The sequence below is a fragment of the Trichoderma reesei genome, assembly GCF_000167675.1.
Source record: "Trichoderma reesei QM6a unplaced genomic scaffold TRIREscaffold_12, whole genome shotgun sequence".
Lineage (NCBI taxonomy): Eukaryota > Fungi > Ascomycota > Sordariomycetes > Hypocreales > Hypocreaceae > Trichoderma > Trichoderma reesei.
Genome location: NW_006711159.1, coordinates 345562 through 357964, shown reverse-complemented (window position 1 = coordinate 357964; position 12403 = coordinate 345562). Strand labels below are relative to the sequence as shown.

General features: G+C 55.5%; 1 protein-coding gene across 1 annotated transcript; it reads left to right on the top strand.

The window, feature by feature from the left end:
- Positions 1-5608: 5608 nt before the first annotated feature.
- On the top strand, positions 5609-12257 carry acy1 (adenylate cyclase; the record flags this gene model as incomplete). The annotated part of the gene is made up of 5 exons (XM_006966324.1): positions 5609-6190; positions 6573-10263; positions 10315-11930; positions 11991-12185; positions 12228-12257. 5 exons carry the CDS (start codon positions 5609-5611, stop codon positions 12255-12257), a joined length of 6114 nt encoding a protein of 2037 aa, XP_006966386.1.
- Positions 12258-12403: the final 146 nt, after the last annotated feature.

Genomic DNA, 12403 nt, shown 5'->3' with positions numbered 1-12403 from the left:
ACAGAGATGGCAGATTCGAGTCTATCAGACAGATTTATCCGTGGAATTTGTCCGTCTGTATTTCCAGACACAGAGGAGGCACCTATAGATAGAAGCCTCAGGACCGAGACAGACCGCGCCGGATATCTCCCCGCATCATGCGCCGAGTGCACGTTAGTGCCACATACCATATACAAGAGGTAGTGCTACTATAGGTACCTTATAGCAAAATGGCTTCAAGATCTTGGCCGCCGTGATGGAGAGACGCTGTGCGCACCAACATCAGGGTACATGTAGGTAGGTAATACATGTAATGACTGGTTCGTAGCGAGATGACGAGAACAATGGGCTGCGGTTCTGAAACAAAACAACCTTAATTCGGAAACTTGATGCCCTCGTACATCGTACAAAGGACGACACCAGCCTCAGGCTAGCCAGCCTCGACGTCCTCAAAATAGCATCATGCAATCTCCACGCTGCGACCAACGCACAGCAGCTCTCTATTCTAGCCTCCATCCGTGCACCAAAGGATGAAGTAGTACTTACTAGTATACTACAGTAGTAGTCGCAATCCTCCGCATGAAACAAAGATCACTTTATGCCCCAATGCATCTTTCGTCTGTGCGGCCATGCAGTACTGTACTATGTAAAAAATGATCGATCTCTCCTGGGCTGATGCAACTGACTCGATGTGGGCACATTTGGGTCGTTTCAGGTTCGTTCCTTGTTTCCTCGGGATGAAGGAAGAGAACGACGTTTGAAACTGGGCGACCGCCACCAGCCAGCGGGGGATGTTCCTGCCTCTCACGACAATGAGCTGCCATGTAATTGATCTGATTCAGGGCTGCATCGTCTTTGTCCAATGCATGCGTCGATTATTACATAGGAGGCCTTCTTAGGTTTGGTTGCAAGTGGCTTCCTCTTCGGCTCTACAAGAGTCCGATAACATCAGACTTTCGAGCACTGGCTCAAAAGCCCGCTTATCTGACCGCCGTCATAGCACAGGCAGTCAGGCGATTTGACATGTGCTTCTGCAGAAGACGCAGAGCTGTCATCACTCGATCCCCCCTGGGCTTAGATGTTTCTGAGCTGACCTCGATTAGAGCCCATACATACCTACTACTAGTAGTAGGTAATATAGCTTCAGGGTGTCTTGGTCAGGATATTACCAGCGCTAGCGGCTCGGCTGGGTAAGGACCCAAGATTCGAGATTCCATGTCCGCGGCCGTACAGCGAGATTACGGTATTAGCTGAGCTGGTGTATTAGAAGACGCTGGGGGATTCGACAAGCGCAGAAAAGGGACGTGTTGCGTGTTGCGCGCAGCAGTGAGTCGAGCGTTGGCAGCCAATGCTTGGTGGCGGTTGTCATGACGCAGGCTTATGGAAACTGGTGCTGGATGACTTTGGATGACTGGTATGAAGACTGGACACTTGCTCTAGCCATCCGGAGGAGAGGGAAGTCTATCTACCCGAGCAGCATTTCCGCCGCAAGCCTCCCGATACGGGCGAATCCGCTCATGCTGCGGCCAATGCCTGTCTGGTGATGGCGGGTTAGTGTCATTCAGCACTGATGCCGCGGCCGCTGTCCAATCTTACTGTGAGCTACCGTGACCTACTATCATTTGTACATATCAACCTAAGCATACCTACCTAGGGTACATAAGGCAAGCGGGCATGGACGAAAGCTGGAAGATGTTTCAATGACATTTGACTAGCCCGCCCTGGCCCGTATCCCCGGCCACTGTATGTACAATTGGTAGTCGTATAATACTGTATACCTAAGATATGGTTGTCCTCGACCCCGGCAGCGGCCTCGGCGAGATGCGCGACCTGTCAGCGCAGCTGGTGTTATCAAGAGGGCGAAAATGTCAGTGTACCTCACGACAGCATACTGGTACCTAGGTAGGCAACGCGGTATTACATTACCTACTAGGTAGTAGTACTTCTCCAATCGAGGTATGATGTGAAGACAGCGTGACCACGACGACCAGACATCAACATCAGCAAGTCAGCTCGACTCGAAAAGAGATGAGATGGAGAGGGGCAGCGGCTAACAAAGGATGAAGGAAAAAAGCAAAACAGAAATGCGCTGGGCGGGTACAAAGCGTCTCTGTAGCTATACCTTGAAGCACACACGACAGATGACTTGAGCAGAGGTACCCGTACTTGTTTGGAGCCATGCTGGAAAGTGCCGTAGCCGCGGAATACGCCCACTTGGAAGCGGCAGCCCATTTGGCGGGTGCCGTGATCCGCCTGCCCCGAGCGGGGAGAACGTCATTTTGCCGTATTCAGCCCGAGCTTCACGAGTACCTTTTTTTTCTTAGCTGACGTACCTTGGCAAGCGGCTGTTGAATTGAAGAACTGAAAAAATTTGATTGACTGAACCGGTTCAATGGCTTTCTGAAGCTGATGAAAGATCACCAGCTCCTTGGCCTCCTTGGACGAGCGTACTGGACGAGGCAAGACCAGCAAGACCAGGCAAGGCAAAGAAAGAGAAGGCATCTTGATGTGAGCCCGTATTAGTACTTGATTCTCCCAAGCTGCTATTAGAGAGAGAAAAAAAAAAGGCCAACAATTGGGGTTGGGGCGATCCCGTTTGATTGGCGCCCATGCAGGTGCCACGCCATTGGATGCTGGCGCTAGTCCGCAGTCCCGGGCTGCCGATGGACCGTTTGGAAAAAGGCGCTGTAATCTGTACCTATCTACAGGTACCTATTATGCAGCAGTAACAAACGAAGGAGGGACACAGCAAGAAACAGAAACCAGTGGAAACGAAACAAAGGGCCGTTTGTAAGGTGCTTCGTATCAGGGCCAATCTCCGAGTCGTGCCTCTCTTCGTTTGTCGTGCCTGCGTGTGTATGACGGCGACGCTTGATGGACGCATGCAGATTGCACCTGAACCACTTACACAACGCTCCCACTTACACACACGCCCCCCCTCCTCTCCTCCCCCCATCTGACCGCTCTGCCATCCGCGACTCTTTGTGCTTCGTCCCGGCAATGGCAGCTTGAAACCGTATAAAATACGAGGATCAGGACAGACAAAGCAATTGATTGATTGACCGATGCCTAAACAACTTGTTTGTGCACCCTCAAGAGCTTTTTTTTGCTCTGGGATATGGTGTCCCTATCAGATTCAATGGTACGTAGGTCGCACCATTCCGGCTCCTGGATGTTGATGAATGCGCATAGACTCCCTTGGCGCAAGCTGCTCTGTGCACCAGCCAACGGGAGGACAAGCCCGACACGGTTCGAGGTTGACAGGCAGCAGTATTTCGCTGCCATCTGATTCGATTCATCCAAGCTCCTCGCTCTTGCGCAAGCCTTGACCACCACCACCACCATCCCTCCCTTTCTGTGCCCGCGCGCCCATTATCATACCAACAACGCACGCGGCTGACGGGCTGTGTCTGCGCTGTGCTGCCCGTCGATTTGCGTCTGAACAAGTCTGGAGTCTCACCTTCTTCACGTCATGTTGCTAAATTCGGTACCCTTGAATGACTGAGCGGGAAATGCTCCAAGATGAGACAGGACCAGGGCGCTGAGCTGCAGCTGTGCGAATTGACGCATGTAATAATACCCGCCATAAAATACCTTACCATGTACATGTACAAGTACCGGGCTTGTCCGTACGTGCATATGCCGTGCTTAGCAGAGGCACCCTGGACGCTAAATCGCTTGGGGGGGTGCAGCGTCATGCTACATTGGATTTGATGGCATGCTTTTCGAGCTACGACAAGCATGGAATATGGAGTAATGGACCCGACCACTAATAATATGGAGTATCAACTACTATTACCTAGTATTATGGAGTGCTACCAGAGAGGTAAAGCTGTTCGGTTCGGCCCCTCTCAGTCGGAAGAGCAGACAGGCGAGAGAAAAAAAAAGCACAAGAGAGAACGAAAGAGAGAGAGAGGGTTTCCCCTCATTGTGGCTTACCGCCGAAAATTGTGATAGAAAATTGTCTCGCCGTGGGTGACAGCGAGAAATGGTAGAGTATTAAGTGACTTGTAACACCCCTTGTCCAAGCCATGGGACACGCGAGGGGCCATCGGTGGCACATGTGATTCGATTCAATCTGGATTGCGTGCGAGTTCTGAGCCAGTTTACCTTATGGTATTAGCGAGGCGTTGGTCAAGCCATATGAGCAGCTATATGCCTACCTTACCTTACTACAAACGCGCCAAGAGGTGCTTGTTGTTGTTGTTGTTGTTGCTGTATTCGTACAAGGTACATGTACATGCCATATCATCTCGACGTCGGATGGTTTGTACATTTTCGGCACCGCTGCCCGGGAGCATCTTGAGGTTGTGCCGGCGGCTACGAGAATACTACATGTACCATGTGCGGTACATCCAGCAGATGAATGTGGCCGAATCGGACGATAACTCGAGTGCGCATGTCAAGCCGTAAGGTGCCTTATGTAGGTACTAGTAGGTACCTAGTAATACTACCTACTTGTATCAATTGCAAGCTGTCTGCGTGTGTGCGCGAGACTTTTTGGGTGCGTTCGTGTGCCTGTCCGCTTTCTGCCACCGAGCCTCCGCCTCGCCTCGATTTTGCATCGAGTCCCAAGTCCAGTCAAGCCAACCCTCCGCCCACCCCCTCACACCCCCTCAGAGCTAAGCAGCAAACTGTTCAGCCCTGCCAAACCGGCTCTGGGGCTGGCAAAGCCGCTGCTCTGGTCAAGCCTCTGACTCTCTGCTCTCTGCTCTCTGCCTCTGCTCTCTTTGCCCTCTGCCTGTGACATTTTTCGTTACTTGGATAATCCCGCGCCGCAGCCGGCATTCCCCCAGCTCCTCCATCCAGCCCCTCGTCATACTTCGCCCGCCGACAAGACGTCGAAAAATCTCTTTTGCTTCTGGCCGGGCCCGACAGCGCAGACAGACGACGGGAAACTGCAGACAGACGACCACCAGACAAGACAAGACAAGACAAGACAAGACTAGACAGCTCCTGCGGCACGGCGTCGAGCCCAAGCATGACGTGAATGCGCCTCGCCACGACTCCAGCACCGGTTCTCTTGCAACGCATGGTAGTGGCCTGGAGCTGTCGACAATGACGGAGAAGGACGCTGCGTTCCGCATCAGCTCCGGCACCAGCGCCAGCAACAGCAGCACTCGCTCCTCCATCACGGCCAAGCCCTCGACCCCGACCGCGGCTTCAGCCGATGCTGCTGCGCGCAACGGTAACGGTAACGGTGCCGGCGCCGGGTCCAGCGCTGGTGCCGGCGCAGGCGCAGGCGCAAACGCAAACGCAAATGCAAACGCAGGTCAAGATGCCGGTACCGACATTGGCGCAGGCGTAGGAATGGGGATCGGTATCGGCATCGACCCAGCCCAGCTCGACTCGGATGTTCCCACGCCTCATCACCACAAGTAAGTGTCACGTTTGCCAGCTTCGCTCATCTCCCCCTCTCGCTCATCCAGCCCGTCTTCCTACCCTGGCGAGCCTCGTGCCGCCCGCCCGTCCCGTCGTCGCCTCTTTTGCTCTCCATCCAAACTCTGGCAACGAGGAAGCAATGTCTAACGCGGGCCCCTGCGCCGTTGCGGCTGTGTGTAGGAGCCTCTCACGAGATGACGACCTTCAGATCTCGCCCACCTCGACCAATACCACTCGCGGCGCCGCGATGACGCCCTCGTCGTCCAGTCAGGGAGGCCGTCGACTGAGCGATCTCACAAACTACCGCCGCGACCTGGCCGTGCTCGATCCGCCGCGAGGCCACCCCAACCCCAACTACCCTCCGAGCCTCGTCGACGAGTCCGCCGACAACATGTCCATCTTCTCGCAATTCTCTCCCGGGCTGCACGGCATGGGATCTCGCACCGGCGCCAGCTCGTCGCTGGGCCTGCAGGACTCTCCCGAGCAGCTCTACTACACAGACGGCCGACGGCCCTCGGCTGCTAGTGTCACCACGACGGCTAGCAGTACTGGCTCCAAGGCTAGCGGTCCCCGTGGCGGCTTTCGCAAGCTGCAGGGCTTCTTCGGCGAGGAGTTTCCTGGGCGCGACAGCTCCGAGAGCAGCCTCCCAAACTCTTATATGGGCAAGGACCAGCGATCGCGCTCCTACAGTCACACTCGCCCAACGCACCGCGATCGCAACTACTCCAATGCCACCGATCATACCAGGGATGCCTCGCCTGCTTCGTCACGGCCCAGGACCCCAGTTCCGGCCCCTGAAGTAGTGCCCTTTCTGTATCAGGATAACAATGTAAGTCAGCCGTGTGTTTCTGATCCATCTCTCTTCTTCTCCTCTATTTCCCCTCCCCACCTCCTTGATCTCGACCTCCATCTCTTCTTCATTCCCCCCACCCCCCTTTCACGCATCATTTTTTTTTTCTTCTTCTTCTTCCTTTTCTCTTCATGATCTTGTTTTTTTTTCTCTTCTTGTCTGTCTTATTTCTCAGCCTCTAAATGTCCCTGCCTCCCTTTTCCCAAAACGGCGTAAGCTCTCTTGTTTGCCTCACCTCCTGGTCCACTCTTTTTTCGTTATGGGGCCGCCTGCGATCCACGAATAGTGGGGGTCGAAATTGGAAATCGGTTTCGCCTGCAATCGTGACACGGAATCTAACCTGCTCGTCTCTCTTCTCTAGGACATTGCGCGATATGGAGAGGCGCCAGTCAGAGACATCATGACGGGCCCCGATCGGGAACGATACATGTCGGATGGCGCGCCCCAGGTGCCGCCCAAGTCCTCGTCCTCGTCTCGCCCCGGCATCGTCCACCTCCCCGGCCACCATCACCGCCATAACAAGAGCATCGATGATCCCAGGAGCCTGCGGCCGACCACCTCTCGGGAGGACTCCACGAGCAGCTCATATCCGCGCGACCGAGGGGGCATGGCCGGCACGCTCTTCAGCAGCTCGCGCTCCCGAGCCCAGAGCCCGACGCCGAGCGTCGGCAGCGGACATGCGCCCTACTCCAGGTCTGGCCAGGCCGAGGGACACGCTTCCCCTGGCCACCATGGCAAGCTTGGCTTCATTGGCCGTCTGCGACGGCAGCACAAGGACAAGGACGATGGCGCCGGCGGCGGCTCCAAGTTGAAGGATCTTCCTCAGTCTACCAGGTCTTTGCAGGCAAAGTCTTCCAAGACGGACTTGACGCGCCCCGAGCTGTCGCCATCTGCCTTCCCTTCCTCCTTCGTCCTCCCCTCTGGCGACGTGTCCGATGCCTCGGAAACCCGGTCCCTGACGGCGCCCCGCGCGACCTTCAAGAACACCTTTCCATTCTCCAAGAAGCAGCGACCCGCCCGGCTCAACGACGCTGACGAGACCATCGGACCGACCGACCGCGCGGAAACGGGCCACATCCACCATCTCGACACCAACTTGAACGATATGGAAGGTATTCTGGCCAAGCCACCCCCATTGACCCCCATGGACACATCCTTCGTAAATAACATCGACCCTGACCCCATCGATTCGGCAGTTTCACCGCCGAAGGGAGGAAGCTGGGATGCCCCTGACAGCTGGGCCGTCCGCCGAGGCACCGAGGACACCACGATACAGCAGCCCGAGGTGGAAGAGCTCTCGAGCCCCCCGCGGCCCGAGGAGAAGCTGACGCCCTACTTCATTCGCATCTTCCGATCGGACGGGACCTTTTCGACACATTCCATGGCTCTGGACGCCACAGTGGCCGAGGTCATATCCCAAGTGATTAAGAAGACATATGTTGTTGATGGCCTCGAAAACTACCACATCATCATGAAGAAGCACGATCTCATCCGCGTCCTGACGCCGGGCGAGCGGCCCCTGCTCATACAGAAGCGCCTCTTGCAGCAGGTCGGCTACGAGGAGAAGGACAGGATAGAGGAGCTGGGTCGGGAGGACAACGGCTACCTGTGCCGTTTCATGTTCCTGTCTGCTCGGGAGAGCGACTTCCACTCAAAGACTGCGGACCTGGGCATCAAGGCCACGCAAAAGGTTAACTACGTCGACCTCTCTGGTCGCAATCTCGTCACCATCCCCATCTCCCTCTACCTCAAGGCTAACGATATCATTTCTCTCAACCTTTCCCGTAACCTGTCTCTGGATGTGCCCAGGGACTTTATCCAATCCTGCAAGAACCTCCGAGACATCAAGTTCAATAACAATGAAGCAAGAAAACTGCCCCTCAGTCTTGGCCGCGCTGCAAGGTTGACATATCTGGACGCGTCGAACAATCGGCTGGAGCAACTGGACAATGCCGAACTCAACGCGCTGACCGGCCTGCTGAGGATGAACCTTGCCAACAACCGATTGACGCATCTGCCTCCTTACTTTGGCGCATACCAGGCGCTGAGGAGCTTGAACATCTCCTCCAACTTCCTGGAATCGTTCCCGCCCTTCTTGTGCGACCTGCATAGCCTGGTCGACTTGGATCTCAGCTTCAACTCCATCGCCGAGCTACCGGAGGAGATTGGCCAGCTCAAGAGCCTGGAGAAGCTGTTGATCACCAACAACCATCTCAGCGGAGGCGTTCCGCGCACGTTCCGCGACCTCATCAGCTTGCGCGAGCTCGACATCAAGTACAACTACATCACCAACATCGACGTCATATCGGAGCTGCCGAAGCTGGAGATCTTGTACGCCGCGCACAACCACATCTCGGCCTTTGTCGGCAAGTTTGAGCGCATTCGACAACTCAAGCTGAACTCGAATCCGCTCAACAAGTTCGAAATCACGGAGCCTATCCCGACCCTCAAGACGCTCAACCTTTCACAAGGCCAGCTGGCGAGCATCGACTCCGCATTCTCCAACATGCCCAATTTGGAGCGCCTCATCCTCGACAAGAACCATTTCGTTTCGTTGCCGCCCCAGATCGGCGCGCTGGGCCGTCTGGAGCACTTCAGCATCGCCCACAACTCCGTTGGCGAACTGCCACCCCAGATTGGCTGCCTGACGGAGCTGAGGGTCCTCGATGTCCGGGACAACAACATCTCCAAGCTGCCCATGGAGATATGGTGGGCCAACAAGCTCGAGACCTTCAACGCCTCCTCCAACATGCTGGAAGCCTTCCCCAAGGCCGCGTCAAGGGCGCCCAGGCTGCCCGGCGAAGAGCTTCAGGGGCCGCCCTCTACGAATGGCAAGTCGGCTCCATTGGGCACGCTTTCCACCTCGGGCAGCTCTGAAGAACTGGAAGAGGAGCGCCGGCCCAGCCAAGCATCTAGCACCACTCTGCTGAGCGTGGGCCCGTCGCCCAATATACCCGGAGCAGACCGAAAGAGCTCCGTCGTATCCGTCTATGGCAAGGGCGGACGTAAGACGTCTGTCATGTCAAAGAGCACCTCACAATCGCACAACACGGTCTCCACTTCGAATCAGTCTCTGAGAAAGGACTCAGGCTTGTCGTCGAGATTGACCAACACGTTTGCCGGATCGTTGCGCAATCTTTACCTGGCAGACAATCGACTCGACGATGACGTGTTTGACCAGATCACTCTTCTCGCCGAGCTCCGGGTGCTTAACCTATCGTACAACTGGGAAATCAGCGATATGCCCCAGAGATCAATGAAGAGCTGGCCGCAGCTGGTGGAGCTCTATCTATCCGGAAACGTGTTGACGAGCCTACCGGCAGATGACTTGGAAGAATCCAGTCTTCTTCAAACGCTGTACATCAATGGCAACAAATTTACGAATCTGCCAGCCGACATTTCGAGAGCGAAGAAGCTTGCGGTTCTGGACTGCGGTAATAACTCGCTAAAGTACAACATTGCCAACGTTCCATACGACTGGAACTGGAACCTGAACCCCAACCTGAGATACCTCAACCTTTCAGGCAACAAGCGACTCGAGATCAAACAGACGGCATGGGGCGGCATCGACGGCCCCGGCGCCGTGAATCGGGAGGAGTACACCGACTTCAGCCGACTGACCAACCTGAGGATCCTGGGACTGATGGACGTGACTCTAACGCAGCCCAGCATACCCGACCAAAGCGAAGACAGGCGAGTCAGAACATCTGGCTCTCTGGCAGGCCACTTGCCATATGGTATGGCCGACACTCTGGGTAAGAACGAGCACCTGTCGACCGTCGACCTCGTCGTTCCGCGCTTCAACTCTTCCGAGACGGAGATGCTCCTTGGCCTCTTTGACGGCCAGGCTTTGTCAAACAGCGGGTCCAAGATTGCCAAGTATCTCCACGAGAACTTTGGACACATCTTTGCTCAGGAGCTCAAGGCTCTGAAGACGCGCCAAAACGAAACGCCCGTCGACGCGCTCCGAAGGGCATTCTTGGCCCTCAACAAGGAACTGGTGACGGTCGCCGTCCAGTACTCGGAGGATCGGAAAAAGAAGTCGCATCGGGGTGTATCTCAGCCTGTCATTCTCAGCAGAGAGGACTTGAACTCTGGTGGAGTCGCCACCGTTTTGTACCTTCAGGGCACGGAACTATACGTGGCAAACGTCGGAGATGTGCAAGCCATGGTTATCAAGACCGATAGCAAGCACCACATCCTGACCCGAAAACACGATCCTGCAGAGCCTTCGGAACGATCGAGGATCCGCGAAGCCGGCGGGTGGGTGTCGCGCAATGGGCGACTCAACGATGTGCTGCAGGTCTCACGAGCCTTTGGATATGTCGATATGATGCCCGCTGTCATGGCCGCACCCCATGTAACCAACATGACCATCCGAGAGAACGACGACATCATTGTCATGGCCACAAGCGAGCTGTGGGAGTATCTGCCACCCGGCCTCGTCACTGATATTGCGCGAGCCGAGCGCCAGGATCTCATGCGTGCCGCCCAGAAGCTCCGCGACATCGCAATGGCATACGGCGCATCCGGGAAGATCATGGTCATGATGATCAGCGTCGTTGACCTTAAGAGGAGGGTGGAGCGCTCCCGCCTTCATCGTGGCACGAGTATGTCTCTGTACCCTTCGGGCGTGCCCGCAGAGGCCCCCTATCTCCTCTCGACGAGGAGGGGACGGAAGGGCAAGGCGGACGTCCTCGACTCCTCCCTCAACCGTCTCGAAGCCGAGATCCCCGCTCCGACTGGCAACGTCTCCATCGTCTTTACAGATATCAAGAACTCGACGACACTCTGGGAGATGTACCCAAATGCGATGCGCTCAGCTATCAAGCTGCACAACGAGGTTATGCGGCGACAACTGCGTCGGATCGGAGGATACGAAGTCAAGACGGAAGGCGACGCCTTCATGGTGTCGTTTCCCACTGCGACTTCGGCTCTCCTCTGGTGCTTTGCCGTGCAGATGGAACTTCTCGAAGTCCCTTGGCCGTCCGAGGTTCTCAACTCCATGTCGTGTCAGCCAATCCATGACAAGGAGAACGCACTCATCTTCAAGGGTCTGTCTGTTCGCATGGGCATTCATTACGGAGACTGCGTGTCCGAAACAGACCCCGTCACCCGCCGCATGGACTACTTTGGCCCCATGGTCAACAAGGCATCGCGAATTTCCGCTTGTGCTGATGGTGGCCAGATCACCGTATCTTCAGACTTTATCTCTGAAATCCAGCGCTGTCTTGAGAACTTCCAGGACACGGACCGAAATGTATCCACCGGGTCGGAAGCCTCCTTTGACGACGTGTCGCTTGCAACTGCTATCCGCAAGGATCTGAGATCTCTGACCTCTCAGGGATTCGAGGTCAAGGAGATGGGAGAAAAGAAGCTCAAGGGCCTCGAAAACCCAGAGGTTGTTTATTCGCTGTACCCGCATGCCTTGACTGGCCGCATTGAATATCACTTACAGCATGAGCGTCAAGATCTGTTGGCGGACAAGCCGACCTCAGTCATGCCCGGCGGCGAGCTTCCGTTTGATCCGGACATGATATGGTCCTTGTGGCGAGTCAGCTTGCGTCTCGAGATGCTGTGCAGCACTTTGGAGGAAGTCAGGGGCCCCGGACTTCAGCCGCCCGAAACGGAACTTTTGGAACGCATGAAGACTCGGGGTGGTGAAGTCACTGAACGCTTCTTGATCAACTTTATGGAACATCAAGTAAGCCGGATAGAGGTAAGTAATGTTGACATCTGTCTCGGTATATTTACGCTCTGGTGTTAACATGTAAATCAGACTTGTGTATCGACCCTGACGATGCGCCATCTTGCTATTGGAGGCGGGGCTCTTCGAGAGCTGAACCAGCTTCGTGCTCCCATGGCTGCGGTTTTCGACTACTTCCTCAAGCAGAAGGAAGAGCTGGAGCGCTACAAGCAAAAGTACGGCGAGCTCAGCGACGCTGAACCGAGCAACGGGGCGACTGAGAACGGTGTCGAGTACGACGACGAGCTGGAAATCGAGGAGGTGTCGGAGGATGGAAGCGACACTGAGCAGGAGAAATAAGCTGCTCAGCTGTACATTACGAACCTGCAGATGAATGCCCTTGTCTTATATTATTGGTTTTGGGTCTTAATTGGGGGCCGTTTTGCGGAAATGGGGCGGGGCAACAGAAGCGACGAGCTGGCGGAGTTGAGAAGAGGAGGTTTTGG